Here is a 27607-nt window from a genome sequence, read left to right on the forward strand (position 1 = left end):
GAGAGGCGACCGGAGGAGCTGATCTTAAATATTGTTTTGGCCTCCGCAAGAGCCACAAGCCTGTTACTAGTATTTTGTTGAATTGGGCTGGTACCCGCCGCTCTGGGAATAGATGGGAAGTGAATGTGAATGTGAAGAAGCTCAAGTTAGAGCCATTATCTCTTCATGCAGCAAATGCTGAGTGTCTGGCGTACTTTTAAAAGGCTCTAGGATTGCACAGATGAATACAGCAGAATCCCTCTGAAGGAGCAAACACTGAAGGAATCTACACGTAGTTAGATTAATACACAGTATTGTTTCATAAGTGCCACCATGCTGGAAAAACCGAGCCAAGGGTGATGAGCACTGCTTGGGGAGAGAAGAGAGAGAGCTAGTTGGGTGGTGAAGGATTCGCAAATGCTTGTCCCAGGAACAGAAAAGGAAGGAGAACAAAGCACCACAGGCATTTTGGAATATGTGCCAAGACAATAGGTGCTTCCAGAAACCTTGAAAAAAATTTGGAATGAGCAGAGAGGTAGTGTGGGTGTAGAGTCCCTTAGGAAGAATTGTAAAAATAGATTAAAATAAGAGAGGGATGGTGAGGGGAGAAGGCAGGAGAATATCACGGTAAGGTAGTAAGGTAATGTCGTAAACGTTAACAGGGAAAGGTTACTAAGAGCAGAGTCACCTGGGTGAAAAGACACTTTTTCCTGTTTCAGCTTTTGGTGATATGTGATAATGAGGCCAGAGTGATCCTCAGGGTTTCAGCACAAGGAGGGTAGCTAATTAAGAGATCAGGGAAGATTAAGAAGAAGGAATGAATGAAGCAATTGGAGTTATTCAGGAATTAGGTCAGTAAATGAGAAGATGAAAGAGGAACTGTTAAGACTATTAAGTGTCAGTAGATAGATGGGATATGAGCTGTGATTATTACTTCAGTTTAATTGGGAGAAAAGATAAGTAAAGATAATTGGCATGGGGGTCTTTTCATTGCTCTCAAAACAGCACTTGGAAACTAAGCAAGGAAAATTCCTATGAATGTTGAATTGAGCTGAATTCTGCCAAGGCCATCTAGCTGAGTGGTTACTGGGATGTGGTTAACCATTAGTCTTTAAGGTAGCCTGGACAGAAATTTTATGGAATGTTTACTAGGAAAGCATATATATATACATAGTATATATATATATATATAGTGTGTGTGTATATATATATAATATGCTAAGCTCAGCTGTAAGTGGATTCTAAATATGGAGAAATTTGCTCTGAATATCTAGGATCCTTTACAAATCAAAGTATAATGACTTGACCTGCTGCATCAAATGTCTAATTTGGAGGTCACTATGTCTCAAAACAAAAATGACTAAATTTAGTTTATCAGAGTATAAGAAATGGCCCTGCTAAGACACTATTGTCCTGTCAGAAATAAGGCTGGCATTTCCAATAGAGGTTAAAAAGCACTTTAACTTAATAAACAGTTGATAATAAAATCAACAGAAGAAAGACCTTTATAAAAACTACAACATGAACTCAGAAGACGACTCATAATGAGATTTCAGGGTTGTGGACATTAACAATTTGTGTATTTAACATCAATAAACCCAGCATAGAGCAAGTTTAGTAAATGAAGATGCTTTTAGTAGGTAAGGATTTTTTTTTCTTCTTTTCAGGGCCCCACGTGCAGCATATGGATGTTCCCGGGCCACAATAAAGCAGGATCCGAGTCACCTCTGCAACCTATACCACAGCTCAGCTGAAAGCAACGCACTTAACCCACTGAGCAAGGCCAGGGATCGAACCCTCATCCTCATGGATACTAGTCCGGATACTAGCCACAATGGAAACTCCTAGCAGGTAAGGATTTTTAACAGGTAGATTCACAAATAGTGTAATCTTTAAGAAGCAGCTACAAGGTAAATCTTAAATGAGAACAACATGGCAATAGGTGATACATTTGAATTGTTCTTGTAAGCATTCTTTCACACAGCAAGAAGAGTAAGGGCTAGCAGCTGACATTTATTGAATGATTGCTATGTATTAACTCACTAATAGAGAGCCTCAGAAAAATAATTGTGATCAGGTATAATGATATGAATAGAAATATAGACAGCATAGTGTTGAAACAGAAGAATGTCTTTTTTTTTTTTTTTTTTTTTTTTTTACTATTCCCAGTAACCATGGTCAAACACTCTTATATGACCTTGAACTTAATTAATAAGCTAATCTATTTGATCTCCCTGGCTTTTTAGCCAGGTCCATTAACCAACACTCTATTTTTTATTTCTCATAAAAATATTTATGAATATGTCAGAGATTTCATAACAATGTATAAAAGATTGATTTTTGAGAAAGACAAGATTAATTTTTGAGAAAGACAATGAATACTTTCATGCCCCTTTATTCATCTTCCTGCTTTTACTCTCATATACATTTTGAGGTTATAACAATATGTAATACTTGTATAGTACTATCTGATTTGATCAGCATTTTAAATATTTTTCATATATAAATTCACTTAATCCTCACAATAATCTTATGAGGTTGGCATTAGTATTTCCATTTTCAAATGAGCAAAGTGAGGCACAGGTTAAGTCAAGGTTACATAGCTTGCAAATAGCAGAGCCTCTTATATTTCTAGTATGGTGTCTTGATGGGCTTCAGGGTTTTTAGAGTTTGTTCATTTGTTTGCCAGCTACTGTAAACAATCCTGTTGTGGGCATCTCTGTATGTTCCATGTGTGCTAAAGTGTTTCTAGAGTGACAGTTCTCAAAGAGTGGTCTAAAGACCTTTGGAGGCCCTGAGACCCTCTCAGGGGATCTGCAGTATCCTTCCTTATTCACTCACTTTGTGGGAGACAAGCTTCTTCATATACATCAACCAAAACAGAATGAATGCAGAAGCAAATAAAAGAAGTTAGCAGCATTCTTTTAAGCCACGAATTAAAGAGCTTTGCAAAAATGTAAAACAGTGCCACACCTTTCACTAAACTTTTTGGATGATATAGTTGTTTTCACTCAGAAGTTCTGTTTATGATAATGTCATGGGGGTTTTTTTGGTTTTGATTTTGTGAGGTTTTTTTTGGTTTTTTTTTTAGGGCCCCACCTGCAGCATATGGAAGTTCCCAGGCTAGGAGGGGTTGAATCAGAGCTGCAGCTGAAAGCCTACATCACAGCCACAGCAATGGAGGATCCAAGCTGCATCCTCGACCTACACTACAGCTCATGGCAACTCTGGATCCTTAACCCACTGAGGGAGGCCAGGGATCGAACCGCATCCTCATGGATACTAGTCAGGTTTGTGACCTACTGAGCCACAACAGGAACTTTCATGGGTTTATTTTTAAATTAGTAAATATCTTTAAATTTCCTCAGTTTGGGTTTTTCATGTGATAAATATCAATTGACATTACCCCCATAAGCAAAAGCTCTTTGGGGTCTTCGTTAATTTTTAAGAGTGTAAGGGAGTCCCGAAACCAAATAGTTGGAGGAGCAGTGACTTCAAACTGCAGACTGAACTTTCCCTTTTCTTTCTTTTCTTTTTTTTTTAAAAGAGGAGAGAATAGTTCATTGAAATGCTAGGTCATAGAGTGTATGCTTATTTCGAAATGCTAAATTGCTTCTCAAAGTGATTGTACTAGTATATGTTACCAGCATCAGTCTCCTTTAATATGTATCCTCTCTAACAGATGGTGTTGCGTTGCTTTATTTATTTATTTATTATGGCTAAGTGATGAGTGTGAAATGATATCCTATTCTTGGTATTTTTTGTGCTCCCTGACCATTGGTAAAGATACACTTTTTTTCATAGTTTTTCTAGTCTTGTGGATTTTGTTGTTGTTATTCTGTGAATGCCTGTTGGTACCTTTTACCTGTTTTCCAGTGGTTTGTCTGGTTGTTTTTTTGTTTTGTTTTGTTTTTTTGGCTGATGTATAGTTGCTTAATGTGTTTTGGATGTTAATCCTCACCTGTTTGGCGTATTCTAAATACTTTGGCTCATCCTTTTATGATATCTTTTGTTTAACAAGATTCTTTATTTAAATGTAAGAAAATTTATTCTTTTATGATTAGTGCTTTTTGGTTAAATTCTTCCTTATTGCCAAGGCCTTAATAATATTCTTCTATATTTGTCTCTACAAATTTTAAAGTTGGGGCCTTGTAAATCTTTTATTTGCTTGAAATTGACTTGTTTGCTGTGTAGGGATCCAGTTTCATGTTTTACTTAAGATACACAATTATTTCAGCATTACTTGTTAAAATTCATCCTTTCCCCAGTGGTTTACAGTACCAGCTGTCAACATATTAATTTCCATGTGTGTGGGTGTGTTACTGGCTCTTTGTTCCATTGTTGTATTTGTCTCCCTATGTCTATAACTCTCTGTCTTAATGATTTTTCTTTTTTATTTGTTTGAGAGGGCAGCTATCTTCCTTGTTCCTCAAGAGAAATGTAAGCTTTTCTTGGTCCTTTGCTATTCTTTAGTAGAAATTCTAGAATCTGGTATTGGAATTTTGATTGAAATTGCATTCAGTTTCTAGTTTATTTGGGGAATAACTGACACCTTTAACTATTGATCTATCTGAGCATGTTATGCTACTCCAGTTTTAATAAAGTTCCATAATTTCTCAAATCTTGTACATTTACTAAGCTTAAGTAGTAAGCTGTTTCTACTAGCAGTAGTTATTTTTTATATGTTTTCATAAGTTGCATTTTCTAACTAGTATGTACAGTCATTATTGGTTAAACTTCAGTTCTAATAATTGAGGATTTTTTTGTGTTTTCTTTTTAGATGATCATAATCCATAAAGTTTGACTTAAATCCATTTTCAATCTTAATATCTGTTATTTATTTTCATTATCTTAATGTGCAGTTTAGGAAATGCAGCACAACATTGACTAAATGTTGTCTTATAGATATCTTTGCCTTGTTTTTGAATTTAAAAGAATTCAAAACATTTTAAAATTTGCACCATTAAATGTATTGCCATTTTTCTGTGTAGATTTTCTACACAGAAGAGATTATGTAGTAATGGCTAGATATTAAATTTTATTGAATTTTTTTTTGCATTTGTTAATATTGATTTTCACTTTAGTGGAATGGATTTTTATATAGTTGGGTGTGGTTTGCTAAATGGTATTTAAATTTTTATGTACTCGATTTCTTCCAGCCATGTTGCATATTCTGTTTGAAAAGAAGGCAAATATACCATTTTTTTGATCATCCTTCATACTTAACACAGAACTCAGAGATGTTTAATGAGTATTTGAATCATAAGTGTTCCTGAGTAGAATATTTGCCCTAAAAACTAAAACCACCATAAAGTGGTCAGGTTAAACATTTTGCTTTTAATTTGGAAAGTGTCTCATAGAATCCTATCATTTTAGTTGGAAAAGTATTTATTGAATGATTGTGGTCATGGGAAGAGGATTGGATTAGAACTTGGACTTGGGCTCCTTAAAACCTATGAAATTTTAAGCAAATGGCTCAAGTTTTCCTAGCCTCTGTCATTTCATCTGCAAAACGGAGACAGAGGAGTTCCCATCATGGCACAGTGGTTAACGAATCCGACTACGAGCCATGAGTTGTGGGTTCTATCCCTGGCCTTGCTCAGTGGGTTAAGGATCTGGCGTTGCCGTGAGCTGTGGTGTAGGTCGTAGACGAGGCTTGGACCCCGCGTTGCTGTGGCTCTGGTGTAGGCCGGTGGCTACATTACGATTCGACCCCTAGCCTGGGAACCTCCAAATATTACGGGGACAGTAATATTTGCTATGCTTGTTTCACAAGGTTCTTGTGATAATTAAAGGGAGAACATGAATGTGTTAGGAAAAAACAGTGTGCTGAATCTAAAATAACTTGTTCATTGTTCTGAAAATAAATCCAGTATATTTTCCTGAGCTATAAAATGGAGATACTTTCTCACTTGTCAGTTACCTGTCAGGATTGTCATGAGGATCAACCCAGCTGATGAAAGTGTAGATTGTAAAGTCTTTTGGGAGTTTGAGTTTATGGATTGTTGTTTTTAATACTCATATGAGAGGAGAGAGCATAAACGTTCTGCTTAAAGTATCCTTTGTCCTACCATAGTTCTCAAGTACCATGATTGGATGGCATATAGCATTGAAGGCAAGAATTCTCTTGAACTCTTCCATAATCTCAGATGACTGCTACTTTTAGAAAGAGATGTTTACAAAGTTAGCTCTTGGTTGGCATCTGTGAACTTGAGTGATATTTTCCTATACTGATATAGAACTTTAACAGTAAGTGATAAAAGAGTGGTTCACTGCACTTAAAACTGTTTATACAAACAATGTTGAACACCTGCCTTCCTTCTCGGAGTCAGGAATATGACCAGCCTCCAATAAAAACCTTGACCACTGAGTCTCGTGAGCTTCGTTGGTAGATGCCATTGACAGACCTGTCACTGTTAGGTTGCTGGAGGAATTAAGCACATCCTCCTGTATGACTCCACCTGGAAAGGAATTGTGGAAGTGCCTGATCTTTTACAGTTTTTCCTCTCTCTGATTTTGCTCTGTATCCCTTGCTGTAATAGATAGTAGCCATAAGTATAACTCTATGTCGAGGTTGCCAGTTTTTCTAGCAAATCACTGAGTCCAGGGCTGGTCTTGGTGACCCCTGGCTCTTATGATGACAGTATTCGGAACCTTCCCAAAATTCAAGTTCTGAGATAACCTGCCTGGAACCAACCTTGCTGGCAGACCTTTCTAAGGATAGCAGTCTCAAGTCAATATTTACATTTTCTTCACTGCCTTCCTATGACATTTGTGCAATTTGTTATTTGCTAGGAAGCCAAATCGAGCAGGATTTTGATGAAATATGTGTGACAAGTTGAAGGGCAAATCTTGAACTGTTAAAAAATTTTACAAGAGCCAGGAGGCAGTGAATTTAACAAAAGTGGTTTGTTCTCATTTTGTTTTGGTTTGGTTTTTGGCAGATTATTTATGCACAGTTCTTCTGTTAATATTTGTGCAGTATTTGGTAATACTAATAAAATTTGTTTTGAAAATCATAAAGTGACAGCATTCCTCTGTGGTGCAGTGGGTTAAAGATCTAGCATTGCCCCAGTTGTGGCTTGGAGTCGATCCCTGGCCCAGGAACTTCCATGTGCTATGGGTGAAGCCAAAAAAGAAAAAAAGTAAATTAATTAGGAAAAGAAAGTCATAAGTGAATTTGCTCATGGTTTATCTTCATTATATGTTAAATGTTTCCTAACCATTGTTCTTTGAATAGTAGTTGTTATAAATGATAGGATTCTAGTAGGTTGTATGGAGGCATAAGGTTCTCTGTGAAAATGGTATTTAAAGTTAAGCTATGTGATTATTCATGGTATTTTGCAAGAGCCTTGGCAGTATTATGTATTTTAAGAATTGAAAACACCCTGTTTTCCAGCCGCCTCCAAAACTTGATGTCATTTTGCCCAAAAGTTTAAAAAAATGCCAACTCTTAGTTGTTGTTGCTTGTGACCACCCTTTCACAGTAGAGTAGCATTAAGTACCACTTTGAGATTTTACTACCCCTTCCAAGGTCTTTGCTGTCTTAGTTTCCACAGCCATAGTGTGTTGTTTTGTTTTTCAATTTGCTTTCTTAAGTTTCCACAGCCATAGTGTGTTGTTTTGTTTTTCAATTTGTTTTCTTAAGTCAACTGGAAAATTGCGTGAATTTTAAGATGGCAGTACAATCTCCAGTTTTTAATAAGATTCAGATACAGTACAGTTATTTTGATGACCTTTGTTTATTCCAGGAGGCCATTTACTGTATTGTAAATATTCATTGTTCCTTTGTACTTTTGGACATAGATTATTGTGCTTTATAGTCATAGTTAGCCAAAGGTAAGAGTTGAGAACCTAGTTTCCTGTGGCTATTTGAATAAGAATGGATGTCTGAGAGTTTTGAGCAGCTAGCAGCCCTATCTTCCATCTGAGCTTTTCCCACTCAACCTCTTTCTACCAATAAGAAGTCACCTATAACAAACAAAACTCCCCAGTTAGCATCCCCTGCACTCGAAATTGTCATGTGGAACATAATCCCAAATTGAAGAGAATGACAAATGACACACTGGTGTATGTGTGGAAATAGAGTTTTATGTTTAGATGTTTGATAAACTTCAATGTTTCTAATGGCTTCCCTCTTCTTTTCCCCAACTGAATGTAAAATCTTTGAGACAGTGTTCTGCCTTATTTTCTTTCCGTTTATCACAGAGTTTTGGACTTTGATAGATTTACAGAAAGTATATAGATTTTCAGAAAGTATTTAGTTGATTGGGGATAGATTAATTCAGTTGCTTTGTACCAGTTTTTGATACTATAAAAAATATTTTCTTTTCCAAATTTATATCTTAAAGTACATATTTTTTAAAGAAACTATATTAAGTCCTTTGTGAGTACTATATTTAAGTATCTGTGCAACATGTGTTCAAGTTGTGTGAATATTATTTCCTATTTATGGTGTTTGGCATATGGTTGTATTTAGACTTATAACACTTTAAAAGCTTTATTATTTTTAAGTAGTGATTGATTCTGTTGTGTATGGTCATTGGATTCTATTTTTTCTGTTGTCACTATCAGTGGAACATAGGACAGTCCAATTCTTAGTCATGAACATGCTATTTGTGGTTTAAATTTTTGAAAAGATAATTTCTGTATTTTTATTTTTCAGAACATCTTAGCAGAACCATCAAATCTAGTGGAAGTATGGTTCGCCATTCCTCATCTCCATATGTAGTATATCCACCCGATAAGCCTTTCCTTAACAGTGATCTACGACGCTCCCCAAATAAGCCTACATTTGCCTATCCGGAAAGCAACAGCAGAGGTAATAGAGCCTAACAAAATAGATGTGGGTTTTGCATGTGTTTGCTCACTGATAAAACCTCTTAATTGTGTCTTCCATTTAAAATTAGAGGAGAGGAGTTCCAGTCGTGGCTCAGTGGTTAACAAATCCGACTAGGAATCATGGGGTTGCCGGTTCGATCCCTGGCCTTGCTTAGTGGGTTAAGGATCCGGCATTGTCGTGAGCTGTGGTGTAGGTCGCAGATGCGGCTCGGATCCTGCGTTGCTGTGGCTGTGGTGTAGGCCGGCAGCTACAGCTCCAATTCAACCCCTAGCCTGGGAACCTCCATATGCTGCAGGAGCGGCCCAAGAAATGGCAACAAAAAAAATAAAAATAAAAAAAGACGTAAAATTAGAGGAGAATATATTTCCCCCTTCCTGTTTTTAACCTCTTCAAAACATGCCTTCTTTTGTTGTTTATTAAACGTCATCATCTACCAGATCCTCGAAACTAAATTACTTTTAAGTCATTTGGGACTGCTCTGTCATTTCCAGCATCGTTCAGGAACCAAGACTTGTGTTTTTCTTCTGAAATATCCCAAAAACGTATTGGTTCTGTTTGTCTCTTCATTCTCATTGATTTGGTTCAGGCTCTCATCATCTCTTGCATAGGTAATGTGGTGCACTCCTAACCAATTTCTCCGCCCTTAGTCTCCTCTCGTCCCCATTTAACAGTATTGCTGCCATTTTCTGTTAGTCATCATCTCTTCCACTTTAGTGTTTCAGCACCTTTCTATGGCTTAAATAACAAAGTCTTTGATTTTTTTATAGCCTAGGTTCCACCTGCTTTACCAGCCTTATCCCCCTAGCCACTCTTCCATCCTTTCTTACCTACACATCCTTTGCTCTGGCTTCTTTGAAACGTATTTGTTCCGGAAATGAAACTTGTCATCTCTATTAGTTTGCTTGCTGTTGGAACAGACTGCCAAAAAACTTGGCAGCTTTAAATAACCCAAATGTATTCACCATTTCTGTAGGTCAAAAATTTGGGCAGGGTCCTCTATTTGGGGTCTTACAAGACTGAAATCACAGTGTTCCTTACTAGAGAGTCAAGGGAGGAGGTGTCTACTGTTAGCTCATTCAGATTCTTGGCCAAGTTCAGTTCCTTGTGGTTGTTGAACTTGTGGTTCCACTGTCTTGCTGACTTTAGTCCGAGCTAGTCTTTGTTCCTAGATGCTGTCTGCATTCTTTCTCATGCTTTTCTTGTGGTCCCCTACAAGTATTGGTGGGTCACGTCTTCTCTCATGTTTCAAATCTCTTGGACTTCTATTGCTGCATCTTTCTAATTACAGCCAGGGAAAATTGTCAGCTCTTAAGGGCTCATGTGTTTAGTTAGACTGAGCCCACTGAAATAATCAGAAACATTCTCTCTCTGTTAAGGTCCATAGCTTTAATTACATCTCCCAAAGTCCTTCTTGCCATATAACAGGTATTCAGGGATTCTAGGATTAGGACACAGGCATCTCCGGGGGTTTGTTCTATGTACCACACCAGCCATATCAATTTTACAAGCATTTCTCATGCTCTACCCTCTTATTAAAGTTTTTGGTTGTAGAATTATACTCTTTTTCTAAAGGCTGGATTATATATTATTTCTTCTGAGAAGTCTCCCTTTCTACCAGCTTCCTCAACACATAAACTCTCTCTGCTCTTCTCAGATGTCTCTTCCAAGCTCCCTTGCTCCTCTGGTCACACCTCATAGGCTTCAATTTATTGTCTGGGAGAGGGGGAAGTGGTTTCTGTGTCTCTCCATATTGAAGATAGATATCATTGGATTGATACCAAAACACTGTAAAAGTATAATGGATCATAATGCTTATCCCATGTTCTATAGGAAGCTTGGTCTTCACTGTTTTCTACATTATTATTTCTCTTGTTTACATTCTTCTTTCTATGCTTCCGCCCTCATATTCCTTAAAACCACTAGCTACTCACAAGCAGAATTTAGCTTATATTGCTAACTAATAAACGTTTGATGACTCTGAATAAATCTGCCCCATTTAATTTTTCTTACTCTTAGATTCTTTTTAAAATTTGCTTTTACTTTTTAAAAAATTTCTTTGGATATAAGGATCAGAACTAGATGTAGTAGGATTAATATCTAATTCTTAGACTTTGTATTCCTGCTAGAACTCCTGCATATTTGTGTGTGTGTGCTTATTTTTTTTTTTAGTAAAAAAATTAGTAAAACTTAACTGGTTTTTGTTCCACTGTGGGTTTCTGTTATTTATCTTTGGGTTTTTAACCTATGTTATTTGAAAGTTATCCAGCTTTTGTTATTTTTCTACATTGCCAAAAGTCTGTAACTGTTATATTGTGATGAGTAGCACTTTATCGATTGTTTTATTAACCATTAAACTAATTTGCATTTTATCATCATCATCTTTGAGGTACAGTTAGCTTATAAATAAGGTGTTTCTAGTTAGAAAATTGAGTATCAATTACTGAAATTCTTAAAAGACACTAGACCTCAGGTTAAATTGATTTCAGCAACCATTTTCAAGGCCCTTTTATGGGCTAGGATGTACACTGGTAGCTATACTTGGGTATTGTTATATACCTAATATTTTACTATATAGTCAGTCCACAGTTTACAAAACAGTTATTCTGAGATTGATTTTTAAAAATTTGCAATGCATTTCCTACTTGGAAACAAACAAAAGGACTCCTAAACTAACTTACAAATGCCTGTATAATTCATATGTGGCTAAAATATAACACTCTTAGCTAGAGAATCATTGGTAAATATAATTGCCACAATAGTAATAATTAAACTTTTAAAAAAATGAAAGGAATGAAATGCAGTAGTAATCCAGACAAAGCAAATATATTTTCATTTACTCCTCACAGAAAAATTGTATAAGATAGGTATATTCATAATTTACTGATGAAGGAGCTTCCATCGTGGCACAGCGGAAGCGAATCTGACTAGGAACCATGAGGTTGTGGGTTTGATCCCTGGCCTCTCTCAGTGGATTAAGGATCCTGTGTGGCTGTGGCTGTGGCTGGCAGCTATAGCTCCATTAGACCCCTAGCCTGGAAACCTCCATATGTCATGGGTGCAGCCCTAAAAAGCAAAAAAAAAAAAAAAACCCTTAATTTACTGATGAAGAAACACCTCTAAATGATTACTTTAACATATGCAATATCAAAACTATTTTCTCTTCCCACATTTTCCTTTGCTCAGTAAACTCTCAAGTTTTTACCGAAAGGAGGCTTGTTTTTAATACGTACTTGGTATGGTAAACTTCTTTAAATACCTAGTAAATTTTTTTTTTTTTCTCACTAATACTTTAGAGGGGGGAACTTGTTACTCTTTTCTAGCTTAGTTATGGTTTAATGTATTTTTGTTACTAAATTACCATTTCACTTTGCTATCTGAAACTCACTTTGAAAATATAATTTGATTAATGCTATGGAAAGAGATAATTGTCCTTGTAATTCTTGCATTCATTTTGAACTTAAGTTAGAAAAGAAAGGAGCAAGAAATTTGAAATTATTACTGCCTTCAAAAAATATATTAATGTATTTAGAGAGCCCTTTTAAAAAATGCTAACATCATTACAAAGACTTTGAGCTTTATAACTCATAGCTCATTATTTGTTCAGTACATTTCAGATGATAGAAACGTGAAGAATGGCTTGGATGTTTGAAGCAAGGTGGCAGTTTTCCTAGGCCAGTGCTTTTCAACCTTTCATAGACTATAGTACATATGGAAAATGAAATGGTAATATATGTATGGTATGCTGAGATAAACTGGTGGGGTTGCTGGCAACTAGTCTGGGGTCTTTTACTGTCCCAAGCTGCTGTTTATCCCCCAAAGAGCTGAGAGTGAAAACATCTTGACATTATCTATTATAAGTCTCTATTGGAAAGCTCAGTGGCATTGTGACCAATGAGGAGAGTCGAGTTTATAACGCTTATGTTAGGTATTGATAGTAATTTACTGCCCATGTGTTCTTCTAAAATGTCAGATCTCAAACTTTGTTGATCCAGGAAACCCATTCCGTGTGTATATACATATTTTGATGGAGAGTATTTTCCATATTTAAAAAACATACTACATACAAAGAGTAACATTGTTTTATTTTGCACTTTGTAAATCCTGTCTTTCTGTCTTAATAGAAGACAGCTTGATTCTAGTATCTGTTTTTGCATTCGATTTGTGAAGATAAGTTGTTTTGATGTATGTGGAAAAAGAAGTCTGGCCTTACACGGATAGGCATTTGGAAAGGAGTAGAACTTTAACAGCCTTTCCAACAATTTATGGGTATCCACCTTTGATTCTCTATCACCACGTGGCTGATATGTTCTTTTTAATATTTAGTTGCAGTGTGGAATCTGAAAACATTAGTGAGTTTTTTATACTCTGGGACCTCAAGACCACCTATGTGGTTACAGATTAACGAGGATTTAGGATTCAGCAGTGGTTGTAATTACAACTGTGGTTTATTGTAGTGGAATCTGGAGACATCCAGATGCAGGCTTCCCAAGTTCTTTCTCATGGTGGTCACATAAAACTCACTACTCTCCAAGCAATAAACTGCACAACGTGTGTGCAGTGTTTCTGCCCAGGAAAGCCCTTTTAACTCTCGGAGACACAGGTTTTTATTTGGAGTTGGTCACACAAACACTTTTTGCCCACTTAATCAAGATATTTCTCATAAAACACATTGTTTACACAGTCTAGGCAGACTTGTGCAGTAGGATTCAATGCCCTAGTCATATAAAGCAACCCTATCAATCAGTAACATAGAGAACATTCCAAAAGCCAATTCCCAGAAGTTAGTCAAGGTTCAGCCCTCTAAACTTTCTTTTTCTTTTTTTAAGCACTATTCCATTGAAATTCATTTGTTTGTTTTGAACTTTGAATGGCTCCTTTACCCATGCATGATTTTTTAAATTATACCAACTTATACACACTCCTGAAAATTGATATCTCACTAAACAGTATCAAAAAATTACATTCGTTAATATCACTCATCTCAATAGAAGAAAATCTTTATATTGAGAAACTATAAAGTTCACAGAACAGATAACATATTTTTCGGAAATTTTAGTTTACCTTTGAATTTTATCATTGACAAAAGTTATTGTCAGATCTTTGAAGGCTCATGTCATCTGAGAAATTCAAGATAAGCTCATTCTTTTTAGCAAATGACTACTAAAATATCTTAAGCCTGAATAGTCATAGTTTAACATAAGTTCTTTCAAGTAAAAATGGTGTTCCTTTGAAGGAAATGGTTTTGGTTTAGTTCACTGTGCAAACATTTGTATATCAAGACCATTATTCTTTAGTGTGTACTTTACAGATGCATTCTTCCCATTTTGTTGCACAATATTAAGTAGATGTGAACTCAAGGTTTGCGATTTGATGATTTTTACTGCTTCATTGGGGACAGCAAACAAGTAGCTTTGTTTTTTCTTACTAGTAGTGTGTGGCAGGGAAGAGTCCAATGCCAGAATTATGGTTTAATGCCACTGTCTTGATTTGCCCTAAAATCAGCAATTTTACCCCAGCATTGCTCTTGCATCATCTTTGCAAATGTCAACACAGTGGAAAGAGTAATTAAAATCTTAGACATATGAAGAAAGTAGTATTGAGCTCACAGGCCCTGGTGGTGAGCTCTACCTCCCTACGGGCCATGCCCCATCCTTCAAGAAGCAGTGTAATAAAGAATATGATACATCTAGAGTAGTGTTTTGTTTATGTAAAAAAAATTTTTTAACCAAATACAGGAAGAGTAGATGGTAGCTTCTCTTTCCAGAATCTGGAAAATAGCTCCTTGAAAGCAAGGACTATCGGTTATTTTTATATTCTCTCTTTCGTCTTTACAGAGTGCCTTACACATCATATGTACTCCAAAAAAAGTTTGTTGAGCTGAAATTTAGGTCAGAAATTACTCTAAACTGAAGCAATGTCAGTTTAAGGAAAACTCAGGGTTTTGGGGGGGGGGTTGGGGAGGTTTTTTTGGGGGGGTCTCCTTTGCCTGTGGGATAGAGAATAGGAGACTGATTAGGAGAGATTCATGCATATTTCAGTGTGGCAGTGAAGAAGATGGAGGTTTGAGTCCAAGGTTTCTGTTGTGGATGAAAGGTGGTGTGATTAAGACAGATTATAGGTAAAACAAAACATTTGAAGGAAGGATAATTTTGGCTCTGTCAGCTTTAAGAGCCTATGAGTTAGGCGGAGATGAACAGTAAGTACGTGAAAAAAAAGTGAAATGCGAAAGGGAATGCTGCACTAATGAACTTAGGCATCAACAAGGATACAGTAGTAGATGAATCTATGAGCGTGGAGGAGGAAAGAATTTTGGAAAACTGCGGTATTTAAGCAGTGAGCTAACAAGTGCAAATATTCAGAAGGGTAAAGAGCTATCAAGACAGAAAAACACTATGGAAATTGAAGATGTGTACCAATGATCTGGGGTCCCCCCCCCTTTTCTTTAACCTGCAGCAAACTTGTGCTAATATATTGTGATAAAAATATTCCAAGTAAGAGTTCCTGTTGTGGGTCAGCGGGTTAAAAATCTGACTAGTATCCAAGAGGATATGAGTTCGATCCCTGGCCTCGATCAGTGGGTTAAAAGATCCGGTATTACCATGAGCTCTGGTGTAGGTTGCAGATGCGGCACGGGACTGGCTTTGCTGCGGCTGGCAGCTGCAGCTGTGATTGAACCTCTAGCCTGGGAACTTAAATATGCCATGGGTACAGCCAAGAAAGAAAGAAAATGAGGTGATACTGAGATCTACTATGTTTAATACAACTCTGAATGGCAAACCGGACTCAGAAGTAGTGAAAGTCTCCCATGCTTTCAGTGCTTCTAAATGTTATAAGAAAGTTTTTTTGGAGTTCCCGTCCTGGCTCAGCAGTTAGTGAACCTGACTAGCATCCATGAGGAAACAGGTTCAATCCCTGGCCTCGATCAGTGGGTTAAGGATCAGTGGGTTGCTGTGAGCTGCGGTGTAAGTCCAGACGTGGCTCGGGTCCTCTGTTGCTGTGACTGTGGCATAGGCCAGTGGCTACAGCTCCAGTTGGACCCCTAGCTTGGGAACCTCTATATGCCACGGGTGCGGCCCTAAAAAGACAAAAAGACCAAAAAAAAAAGTTATAAGAAAGTTTCAAACTTTGCATGTTAGAATCACCTGAGGATCCTCTTGGATCCATACCTTTCATTCCAAATATTCTTTGGTATTTTTTGCTTGTTGCTGTTTGTATGGGGTGCATTCTAGGCATTGGGATTTTTTTTAAAGCTCACCAGGTAGTACGAAAGTGCAGTAAAGGTAGAGAATCACTGACTCTCTTAGGCAAAGAATGTGTTATAAATCACTAAGCTGTGATTTAATTTGCTAGGTAAAGTGAAAAGAGATTGCTGCCCTTAACCTTGTAAGTGATATTTTAAATTAATAATCATGGAGACTTCCTAGATATGATTATTGAAACATCTGAGTACCAGCCGTATACCACACATCATATGTAGCATTGGAGTTTCAGTTATGAATAATAGGTTGTGTCTTACCCCTACAGAGTTGACATTTCAGAGATCATTCAAGTTTAAGGAAAATCCGTTATCTTTTTTTTTCTTTTCTTTTTTTTGCTATGCCTGTGGCATGTGGAAGTTCCTAGGTGAGGGATCAAAACCACACCACAGCACTGACCCAAGTCACTGCAGTGACAACATCAGATCCTTAATCTACTGCACCAAAAGGGAACTCCCTCAGTATCTATCTTTGCTAAGTTCTCCAGAAGCATTTTACATTGTCATGCTCAACTAACCAAAATGTATTTCATTTTGAAATGTATGTTCAGGACTACTGCAGGTAAGGAGAATAAAAATTTTAAATCTAGTGTTTGCTTAGAGCATGATAATGTGAGAAAAAAGAATGTATACATGTATGTGTGACTGGGTCACCTTGCTGTGCAGTAGAAAATTGACAGAACATTGTAAATCAGCTATAATGGGAAAAAAATCATTATAAAAATTTTTTTAAAAATCTAGTGTTTGCTATGAAACGTTTATTTGTGAAAAAACAATTATATACAGAATTTACTATATTTCAGTATGTCACTTTTCTATCAGTATTTGAATTTGCTTCTTATTCTATAAATATACTTCCCACTTTATATGTTCCCAATATAGGAAGTTAAAAATCTCTGACTCTTTCATTTTTCATTTCTACATAGAATATGTTCCACTCAAGGGTCATTCTAGGTAATGTGGTTATTTGAACATAAATAATGCAGTGGTACATGACCTCATAGATATGAGAGCACTAGAAGGGGGAAAAAAACAAGAGCTTGCCCACTTTTCTAAGGAAAAAAAAAAAGCTTAAGATCCATCATTTTGTCACCCAGAATGTTTTTTTACCTCAATAAAGCAGGCATGTCTGTAAGAAAAATAAGTATAAAACTAAAAAGCTATGTCAAAATATAACTTAAAATGAAGATATAATGTAAATTAATCATCTGAATTAAGAAAATCTCCAATTAAAGTAAGTGGATGAAGTTAAAAGTTTGCCGTTAAATCTTACATGAGCTTCTTTTCATATAGAATCTCTTTGATGTAGACAATGCATTTGGGGTGTGTATGCATATACACTCATTTGCTTTTGTATTTTTAAATATATGTTCGCCATTGGTATAATAAGTCATTTTATAACTTTATGGTACTAGATTTATTTAATAAAAACTTAGAAAACAAAGAGCAGTTAATGAAAACTTAGCTGCAGGTGATAAAAACTCCCAATCTGAACCAGCTTTAGCAAAGAGAAATCTTTTTTCTTTTACACACATGCAAGGGAGGATTGAACAACCACGAAGAGAAAGGCAGATAGATACACAGGAGGACTTGAAAGAACATTTGAAACCACAGACTCAGTCATGGCCAGCATTTTCTCCCCATCTGTTTTCTGTTGTCCTTCTTCTAGCTAGCTAGCATTGGTTCTTTTTCAGATTCTTTTCCCTTATAGATTATCACAGAATACTGGGTAGAGTCCCCTGTGCTCTATAGCAGATTCCCTTTGGCCAGTCATTCCATATACCACAGTGACTTCTACTTTTTGGACCAGCATCCAAAAAATCCCGAGAAGAGAGCTCTTGTCTGGGCTTCAGTTGGGTGCCCTCTATGGGCCAGTCAGCCATGGTCAGATTTGTTAGAGGGAGCTAAAGGAAGACATCAGTTGTAGTTAGAGCCATGTTGAGGGAAGAGGAAATAACCAGGAAAACAGGTGTATAAGCCAGGTAGATAGTTTCAAAGATGCCCATACTTAATATAGTAAAATACAATAGTAAGGAAACAAAATTAGAAGGCATAAAATATCATGGGAAAAAAAATGAGATGACATTTATCAGGCATGATGACAAAAGTGATTATGTTTTTTTAAAAAAAAGGAAAAAAACCCTCAAAAGTCAATACATGCCTTTTAAGCCAAATAAAATGACATAGACTAAAAGTTGGCAAAGACAAACATAAAAAATAAAAAGGATGGATGGCAATATTACTGTCAGAGAGAAAAGGGTCATAGATAAATATTAGCAGTTTCATATAATAATAAAAAATACCTGGCTTAAAAGCAGGAAAGAGAAATAACCTAGATGCTAGAAATATAATGAAAGTAAAGCCAAAAGCCTCAGGGACACTATTAGTCCAAATACAAATCTCAGGTATTAGGATACAGTGGGGAGAAGCTGGGATTTTAAATCTAGATAGCAACTGGAAACAAAGGCTTTGGGCCATGTGAAGCAGCTTCTGGAATAATCCTTCCTTTGGAAGCAAGTCTTAATTGGAGAAAAGGAACCAAACAGTTCAGCCCTCTGGCCTGGGAAGGGTGCTGTTGTGGAAGAGTCACCTGGTCACTGAGCATAGGCCAGTTGTGTGTGCTCCGTGAGGAGCATACATGAAGACTTGAATACACAGAGCTGTGCAGTGTTACTCAGTGGAAATTCTTAGTATTGTAATATCATTTAAAGAATAACGTGTGAGGGGAGTTCCTCACAGCAGCAGAGTGAAAAGAACATGGGATTAAAAGAAATAGATTAGGAGTTCCTGTCGTGGCGCAGCAGAAACGAATCCAACTACGAATCATGGTTAAGAACCAGACATAGTGTCCATGAGGATGTGGATTCGATCCCTGGCCTCACTCAGTGGAGTTAAGGAATCAGTGTTGCTTCAAGCTGCTGGTAACTCAGATCCTGCATAGCTGTGGCGTAGGTCTGCAGCTGCAGCTCTGATTCAACCCCTGGCCCAGGAACTTCCATATGCCACAGGTTCAGCCTAAGAATAATGTGTGAGAACGGGCTTTTATTAGAAGACTTTATCCATATAAAGGATGGCCTCACCCTGCCAACTAATAACAGGATTATAGAGCTATAAAAATAGAAAGTGTGGGAATTTCTGCTGTGGCTCATTGGGTTAAGAATCTGACAGGTTCGTTCCCCATCATGGCACAGTGGGTTAAAAGATCCAGTGATGCCACAGCTTTAGTGTAGGTCGCATCTGTGACTCAGATTCAATCCATGGCCTGGGAACTTCCGTGTATCGTAAGTGTGGCCATAAAAAATTGGAAGTGTAGAACTGGTTCAGAACTAGACATTAGTGGAATAGAAAGTTCATAGACACGGTATGTATAAGGATAGAGTTCTAGAAATACACCTAGATTGACATGGAGAAATACTTATTTGAATAAGTGTGATTTCAACTAGTGATGGAGTAATTCACTAACTTAAAAAACAAAAATCCAAAAGGATTTCAATTTTATAATTACTAAAATGCTTATAGTAATTATACTGAGGATTATAGGTGTCATGTTTTAACTTTTCATTCCTTTTTTTTTTTTTTCTAAATTCTGCTTAATGTACATTTTTTCAGTGTTTTTTGTTTTTTTTTTTTGCAGAAGAAAATGGTAAAACTTTACACATTTAAATTTTTGGAATGCAGTCCTTAGAAGGAAATTAGTATGATCTTAAGCACTTTCATAATTACAAGAAAAGAATGAAAATACTCAACTGTAGTTAACACAAGAGAGTAGATCTTGGGTCCTTATCACAAGGAGAAATTTTATTGTATGTATTTGAGATGTAGATGTTAACTAAACCTACTGTATTAATTTGCCATATATGTAGGTCAGCACATCATGCTGTACATCTTACATTTATACATTCAGTGTATGTCAAGTATTTGTCAATTAGCTGGAAAAAATAAGCATTGATTCAAGTTTGTTAACAGTAGGGCTAAGAAAAGTGGAAGAAAAGAATTAATCCTTGACTTGTTTTTTGTTTTTGAAATAAAAAATGCTGAGGATTCCAAGGAACTTCTAAGATTCTAAAGATGCTAAGATTCTAAGGAAAGAACATAAGTCTGTTATTCAAAAAGTTAGAAATAAGGAGAATGTGGCAGGTGCCTATAGGGCTATTAAGTTCAGTTCTCTATTTTTGAGTGTCTTGGAGTTCCCTTCGTGGCACAGCAGAAATGAATTCGACCAGGAACCATGAGGTGGTGGGTTTGATCTCTGGCCTGGCTCAGTGAGTTAAAGATCCAGCGTTGCCGTGAGCTGTGGTGTAGATCGCAGACGAGGCTTGGATCCCGCGTTGCTGTGGCTGTGGCGTAGGCCAGTGGCTACAGCTCCAATTAGACCCCTAGCCTGGGAACCTCCATATGCCAAGGGTGCGGCCCTGAAAAGACAAAAAGCCTAAAAATATTTTTTAAAAAGTTTTGAGTGTCTTAATAAAATATTTTTAAACAAAGAAATGGGGGAGGGGATGATTAGAAAAAAAATTTTTTTAAGTTGTGAAAGTCTTAGAAGTTTCCAGCATCAAGTAGTTTTAGGGAATAAGTTTTGAGAAATGTTTAAATAAAAAATCCCCATGATAAATTAGCCACTCCAGAATGCAGAAAAGGAAAGCATTTACTTTACCCTGGGTCTTTTGTTAATGCAGCATATTCCTGCCATATCACAGTTGTTAATGTATCAAACAGAAATGCAGTGTTCCAGCCAATTGCAATAACTAAATGCAAAAGTAAAATACTAGTAAAATCATATACTATTAAATATAATTTATGAAGGAATGCAAGAAATGTTTGCTATTATGAAGTTTTTAACAAAATACTCAGTGGTTCAAAAGAGGCAAACAAACAAAAACCCTCAAATGGCTCATAGTACTTTTTTCCTTTACATTTGTTATCTATTAGTCCAGCTTTATCAAAGAATTACGGTTCCTATAAATACCAGTCTTATTTCTGGGCTCTTTTCCATTGATTTTGTGTGTGTGTATCTGTGTTTCACATCTGTGTTCTTTCCAGTGCAATCATACATGGCCTCATTGCATACCAGCAAGAATAAACTGACTCTATTATAAAATGTGTCAGTCTCCTGTTTGGGGCCTGTCATATCTTAGGCACTGAAAAACTTGGTAAATGAATGAATTATGTTAATAAATGGGAGTTTGTGTGTTGTTTTGAGTGAGAAGGCCCAGTTTTTAAAAGGTGTTAATTCTTCCTATTTATTGTTTATTTTACATGGTGTTTCATTTAAGTCATTGTTTAAGCAAAATGAATCTGAATATTTAGTTGGTAAGAATTTTGAAGTGTTTTTATTTAAAGATTTAGATAATGTGGGAGACTGGCAGTATTGATGTTTATATTCTAAAGCTTTAATAATTAAAATACTTGTGTTATATTAATGAAACCAAAGTAAAAGAAAGTCCTAAAACTGTCTGGGGTATCTGTGTAAATAATAATAATATCTGTATATATGTGCGTGAATTTGGTATATGATAGAAGTTGCCATTTGAAGTTCTTTCTTCAACACAAAAATACCTTTTATTTGACTTAAAGAATTAAATGTAAAAGTGTGTGAAGCTCTAGTAAAGGAAAATGCAAAGCTTATCTAATTTGGAGGTTACAGAAGAACTTGTATGTAAACAAAGAACTTGATGGGGAAATTGTTAGGTATAACTATAAAAAATCAAAATATTTGTATAAAAACTAGAATTAATAATAAATGGAGTAGAGGACTTAATTATAGAAAAATGAGCAAAGAAATACATAAAGGATGGCCAACAATTTATACAAAATATTTAAACTTTTAATAGAAATGCAAAATAAAATAATTAAAACAGCATGGGTTTCTGTTTCATAGCGACAGAGTTATTGCAATTAATAATGATCTGTATTGGCAAAGACATGTATTTATGATAATAGTGTCAATTGATGGAGCTGTTTTTGAAGCTACTTTACTGTGTTCAAAAGCCTTTAAAATATGAAGATTTTAAAATTTTAAATTGAAAAAATATTTTAAAATATGAATATTTTGATCCAGTAACTTAGTTTTTCAGTAACTAGTTGATCCCAAGGAAATAATTTATTAAGTCTGATTGTGTGAGGGATTGTTCACAGTTCCAGTGGAAAACATAACTTAGATCAATTTTTATCTCAATTTATTTTACACATAAAAAGATTGAAAGAAATAACCCAAAGTGATAATCATTACCTCTCGGTAGTAGGATTATCAAGTCATCCTTCTGTTAGTTGTATTTTCCTGTGTTTTCTACAGTGAATATGTATTATCTTTTTTTATGTTACTATTATAATCAAACCTTCTGAGGGGCAGAATGCTTATATTTTTCCTAAATAATAAAAAAAAAGAGGAAAAAAATAGTCCTTTTTGTACTTGACTGTTTTAAGCTCTATAATTGGATTTTGTGATCCTATTAGTAAAACCAGAAAGATGGATTGTTAATAATGTATTTCGGGACGGTTTTTGAATTTTATACAATTAGTTGAATGTTTTTAACATTTTATAAAATCTTTGAAGTGTTTTTACCATGGCATTGTGCTTTTTACTTTAGTAGCTAGCACATTTCAGAGACTCAAAAGATGCCCTTAAATGGATTTTTTAAGCAATTATCATGTGATAATAATTAACATTGTATTGTTCCCAAAGCATGAGCTCCACTGTACCCACCTGTCAATTTAATTTTTTTTTGTAGTCTCTTTAGGGCCGCACCCGTGGCATATGGCGGTTCCCGGGTTAGGAGTTGAATAGGAGCTGTAACCGCTGGCCTGTGCCAGCGGCCACAGCATCGTGGGATCCAAGCCGCGTCTGTGACCTACACCACAGCTCGTGGCAACACGGGGATCCTTAACCCACTGAGCGAGGCCAGAGGTCTAACCCTCCTCCTCATGAATGCTAGTCGGGTTCATTAACTTCTGAGCCACAGCAGGAACTCCTTAATTTTTATTTTGATGTTATTTGTTTTCAGTGAACTATATATAACAAACTATAAAATATCTTATAGTAGACATGTTTGTATTTGGCAGCTATATTTTCTGCTTTGAAGAATCTTCAAGATAAAATTCGACGTTTAGAACTTGAGAGGATTCAGGCAGAAGAAAGTGTGAAAACCTTGTCTAAAGAAACAATTGAATATAAGAAAGTACTGGATGAACAAATACAAGAAAGGGAGAATTCAAAGAATGAGGAATCGAAGCACAATCAAGGTTGGTTTAATTTTGAAGGAAATGAAACACTATCAAAACAATTATTTAAAATTATTCTGAAAGAAATTCCACATAGGGTTTTCTAGTGCTTAGTATCTGGAGGTTAATTTTATGGGTCATGATAAAATTACATTTTGCTCAGGTGCGTTTTGAGGAACAAGTGCTAATGTCCTGTGTTAGACTGACTGAATTCAGGGCAGATTGGACTAACATACAGAAACAGGCTTAGAGCATCTGAAAAGGGCTTCTAGAGCGCCTGGAAAATATTTGTTATATATGCTGTAGATTTATGTTAAACAGCTTGTTAAAACTAAAACTGTTCTCTGAGCAAACTAATTTCTGCTTTTCTTATGTATTCTTTTTAGAACTGACATCTCAGTTGTTAGCTGCAGAAAATAAATGTAATCTTTTAGAAAAACAATTGGAATACATGCGTAATATGATAAAGCATGCAGAAATGGAGAGGACGTCTGTATTAGAGAAACAGGTATGTCACTTCACAGAGTCAGTCTCAAGAACAATTAAAGAGAGGAGTTCCTGTCGTGGCTCAGTGGTTAACGAACCTGATTAGTCACCATGAGGCTGCAGGTTCAATCCCTGGCCTCGCTTAGTGGGTTAAGGATCCGGCGTTGCCATGAGCTGTGGTGTAGGTCGAAGACGCGGCTCGGATCCCGAGTTGCTGTGGCTGTGGTGTGGGCTGGCAGCTACAGCTCCGAATTCAACCCCTAACCTGGGAACCTCCATATGCCACCAGTACGGCCCTAAAAAGACAGACAAAAAAAAAAGAGAAATTAAAGAGAAAATTAATGTAAAGACATTTTTTTCTCAGTGAGGAGTAATACTGCTGTCATAAACAATTCTTCTATCTTAAAAGATAATAGTACCAATAGTTCATTTTGAAAAACTGCTAGTGGAAGCTTTGAGAAAAATGTGATTTTTTTCTTTAAGCAAAACTATGAAGAGGAGTTTCCTTTGGGGGAGCTCCTCACACGTACTGCCGTATTCTCTGCACTCAGCTTTGATAGCTTCTGCTTGTGAACAGTGTTGACAGCCCAGGACTGAAATTACTCGGGATCAGTTATGGTGTCCAAAAATTTGTTTTGTCTTCATTGTTATTGCTGTATTTGATAGAGTTTTACTTAGAGTTTTTACTAAACTATACATTTAGTTGTGTTTTCAAGTCATGATAAATTCTTTCATACATTATTAAAAGTGTAAATAAGCATGTTATGTACCTCTCTACCCCTTGAGTTTGTTAGACTCAGCACATTTCAGGGTGATTCATACTTTGAAAAAACTCTCTACAATTGTTATTTTAACAAAAATATTTTGCTGTTTTCACACCAGAGGTATTTTTATTTAACCTGCAATATCAGTCTCAAATATATTTTTAAAAGCATATCTCCTTTTCCTATTAGGAACCTAGAATTTGAATTCCTTATGAATATCCCAGTTTCTAGCCATCTTAACTTTATGATGCAAAAGTTGACTGTTTATATGCTTAACATTTCGCTGGATACCATGCAGTATGAAAGAAATTAAATGCTTTCCACCTCAGTCAACTTTGCATCATAGCTGGAGATGTTAGACCTAAAAGAACAGTGTGAATGATAGCACAAGAACATTTTAAGTAGATATTTCAATAATTAATTCTCATGTGTGCTACAGGTCTCTACTATGCCACTGAATTTATTTGTGATCATATTTTTTTGTTTCCAGTTGGGTCCTCTTCAGCCCATCTATTTTTGTTGTTATTTTAATGTACCATTAAACTTTGGTTTTTATTTCCTCCTTTTATCTCTTTGAACACTATAAAAATTCCCAGTCTTGGAGTTCCCCAGTGGCCCAGCAGTTAAGGATGCAGCATTGTTACTGCTATGGCTTGTTGTCACTGCTGAGGCTCAGGTTTGATCCCTGGCTCAGGAACTTCCTCGTGCCATGAATGCAGGGCCTCCCCCCACCCAAAAGAAATCCCAGTCGTCTTTAAATTAACTGATTTTTCTTATGAGAACTGTATATGTATGTTTACATATTTTTTATGATGAGCCCATATTCTTTGGAATTATTTATATTGGGAATTCCATTCTTCTAAGTTGAGTAGGCAGCCTTATAAAGTGATGGTAGATTTGCCTTTGCTGAGGATTTCTGGGTTTCCCTGCTTCTGATCTGCATTTATGATGCCTTTTGGCTTGAGATTCATGAATTGGGCAGATGGTACCTTGTGTGAGATTTATGTCATAGTCCTGGTATGCCTTATACAGCAAGGCTAGTTTTGCCTCATCTAGTATTTGGCTTCAGTATTTGTTCAGTTGCTTTTGAATTCTTTATTTATTTATTTTTTGTCTTTTTGAGGGCCATACCCGTGGCACATGGAGGTTCCCAGGCTTAGGGGTCCAATCAGAGCTGTAGCCGCCAGCCTACACCACAGCCACACCAGAACTAAGCCACGTCTGCGACCAACACCACAGCTCACAGCAACACCGGATCCTGAACCCACTGAGCAAGGCCAGGAATCGAACCCGCAACCTCATGGTTCCTAGTCTGATTCGTTTCTGCTGCACCATGAGGGGAACTTTATCTTTTTTCATCTGCAGGTTTCCCTTTCTTGTCTTCAGATTTCCTGTGTAATTATTATTTCTGTGTTTTGTCTAATATTTTATGTGATGGGATGGGAAAGCAGATGGTCAGCTCAGTCTGCCACATGATTGGAAATGGTAAAACATGATGTACAGTAATATAGCAGCTGTCTTCATGGGGATACTCCAGTTCTCAAGTTAGAAAGCATCCATGAGACAACAGTGAGATGTCTTGACTAACACATCTATTAAACATATATATGTCTTTGAACTAAGCCCTGTTTTCATCATTCTATTTTGAATAGCCTGTTTAATAAGAATACTGAAAGTAAAATATGATTTTTGCCAATTTTTAGCTTAATGTATTATTTTAAGGGCCGTATCTATCTACTAAGGTGATAGGGAATTAATAGTTCACATAAATTCCTGAGAAATTTATTGCTTTATATTACTTGTCATATTCAGATTTCTGTTAGTAGGATACCACTTGCTATAGACTTGCTGTATATGAGCTCACATGCTTAGTGTTTTGGCTTTTTACCAGTAGACCCCAATTTCACATATTTCCTCTTCTTATCCTAGTTTAATGGTATATTCTGTGACTATCAGTCCTTAAATCTGATAGGTTCCAGTCTTTTCAAATCATTGACTAAACCTAAAAAAAAATATGGTGGATGCTTTGCATAGAATTCAGAGGAAGGGGAATTCTTGTCGTGGCACAGTAGGTAACAAATCCAATTAGGAACCATGAGGTTGCGGGTTCAATCCCTGCCCTTGCTCAGTGGGTTACGATCTGGCGTTGCCGTGAGCTGTGGTGTAGGTCGCAAACGCGGCTCAGATCCCGCATTGCTATGGCTCTGGCGTAGGCCAACGGCTATGGCTCCAATTGGACCCCTAGCCTGGGAACCTCCATATGCTGTGGGAGCGGCCCAAGAAATGACAAAAAAAAAAAAAAAAAAAAAGAATTCAAAGAAAGTGTAAATGATAGATACTAGAACTGTAATTATTGCCTTAAGAGGTTAACTAATTAAGAGAACCAGACTACTTTTAAGTATTTGTGTGTAGCCTGCATATCTAGTAAATGCCCGCTGTCACAGAGCATCATGAGTCTCACTGCAAGAAACCAAATGTTATGAGAGGAATATCATAAGAATGGGATTGATTGCACTTGTATTTATTGGTGTTCCTGTGGTTTCATCTTAGTATTGTTTTCTTAGAATTCCTTTGTAGTATCTGAGTGATTCTATGAAAGGCCAGACAAATAGTGTACAGCATCGTACTCTCAGTGTTGGTTTTTCAGTTTTTTGTCAAATCATCATGCTGAATTTATATTGCTTCCTAGGTTTCCCTAGAAAGAGAACGGCAACATGATCAAACACATGTTCAAAACCAGCTTGAAAAATTGGATCTTCTTGAACAGGAGTATAACAAGCTTACCACAATGCAAGCCCTTGCAGAAGTCAGTGAAAATCTCTTGTACTCATCAGTGCATAATTTAGTTCTTTTGTAAAATCACTCATTGTATAATACTGGATATTTTATAGGGCAAAGAGCAACTTTGTAGCAAAGAAACATGTAGGATTTTTTAAAAAGAGGAAATGTTCATATTTTACAATCTTAATGTACATAAGGAAGGGGTTCTTTTTGAAAATGTTGACAGATTATGTCAACATTTGACAGAAAATGTTGTTGAAAATGTTTTTGAGTACCCTTAAG

The 27607-nt window shown here is 36.3% G+C and overlaps 1 protein-coding gene across 2 annotated transcripts in view; it reads left to right on the forward strand.

The window, feature by feature from the left end:
* CEP57 (centrosomal protein 57) overlaps positions 1 to 27607 on the forward strand; it is a 45350-nt gene that overhangs the window by 768 nt on the left and 16975 nt on the right. The window contains exons 2-6 of one of the 2 annotated variants that reach the window (XM_021062690.1): positions 1647 to 1830; positions 8645 to 8800; positions 23136 to 23315; positions 23681 to 23802; positions 27234 to 27350. In XM_021062690.1, the coding sequence (XP_020918349.1) occupies positions 8680 to 8800; positions 23136 to 23315; positions 23681 to 23802; positions 27234 to 27350 (540 nt within the window). In that variant the 5' untranslated portion in view covers positions 1647 to 1830; positions 8645 to 8679. The remainder of the gene's footprint in view (positions 1 to 1646; positions 1831 to 8644; positions 8801 to 23135; positions 23316 to 23680; positions 23803 to 27233; positions 27351 to 27607) is intronic. The other variant, XM_021062689.1, reaches the window with a different exon arrangement.

The sequence above is a fragment of the Sus scrofa genome, chromosome 9 (assembly GCF_000003025.6).
Source record: "Sus scrofa isolate TJ Tabasco breed Duroc chromosome 9, Sscrofa11.1, whole genome shotgun sequence".
Taxonomy (NCBI): Eukaryota; Metazoa; Chordata; class Mammalia; order Artiodactyla; family Suidae; genus Sus; species Sus scrofa.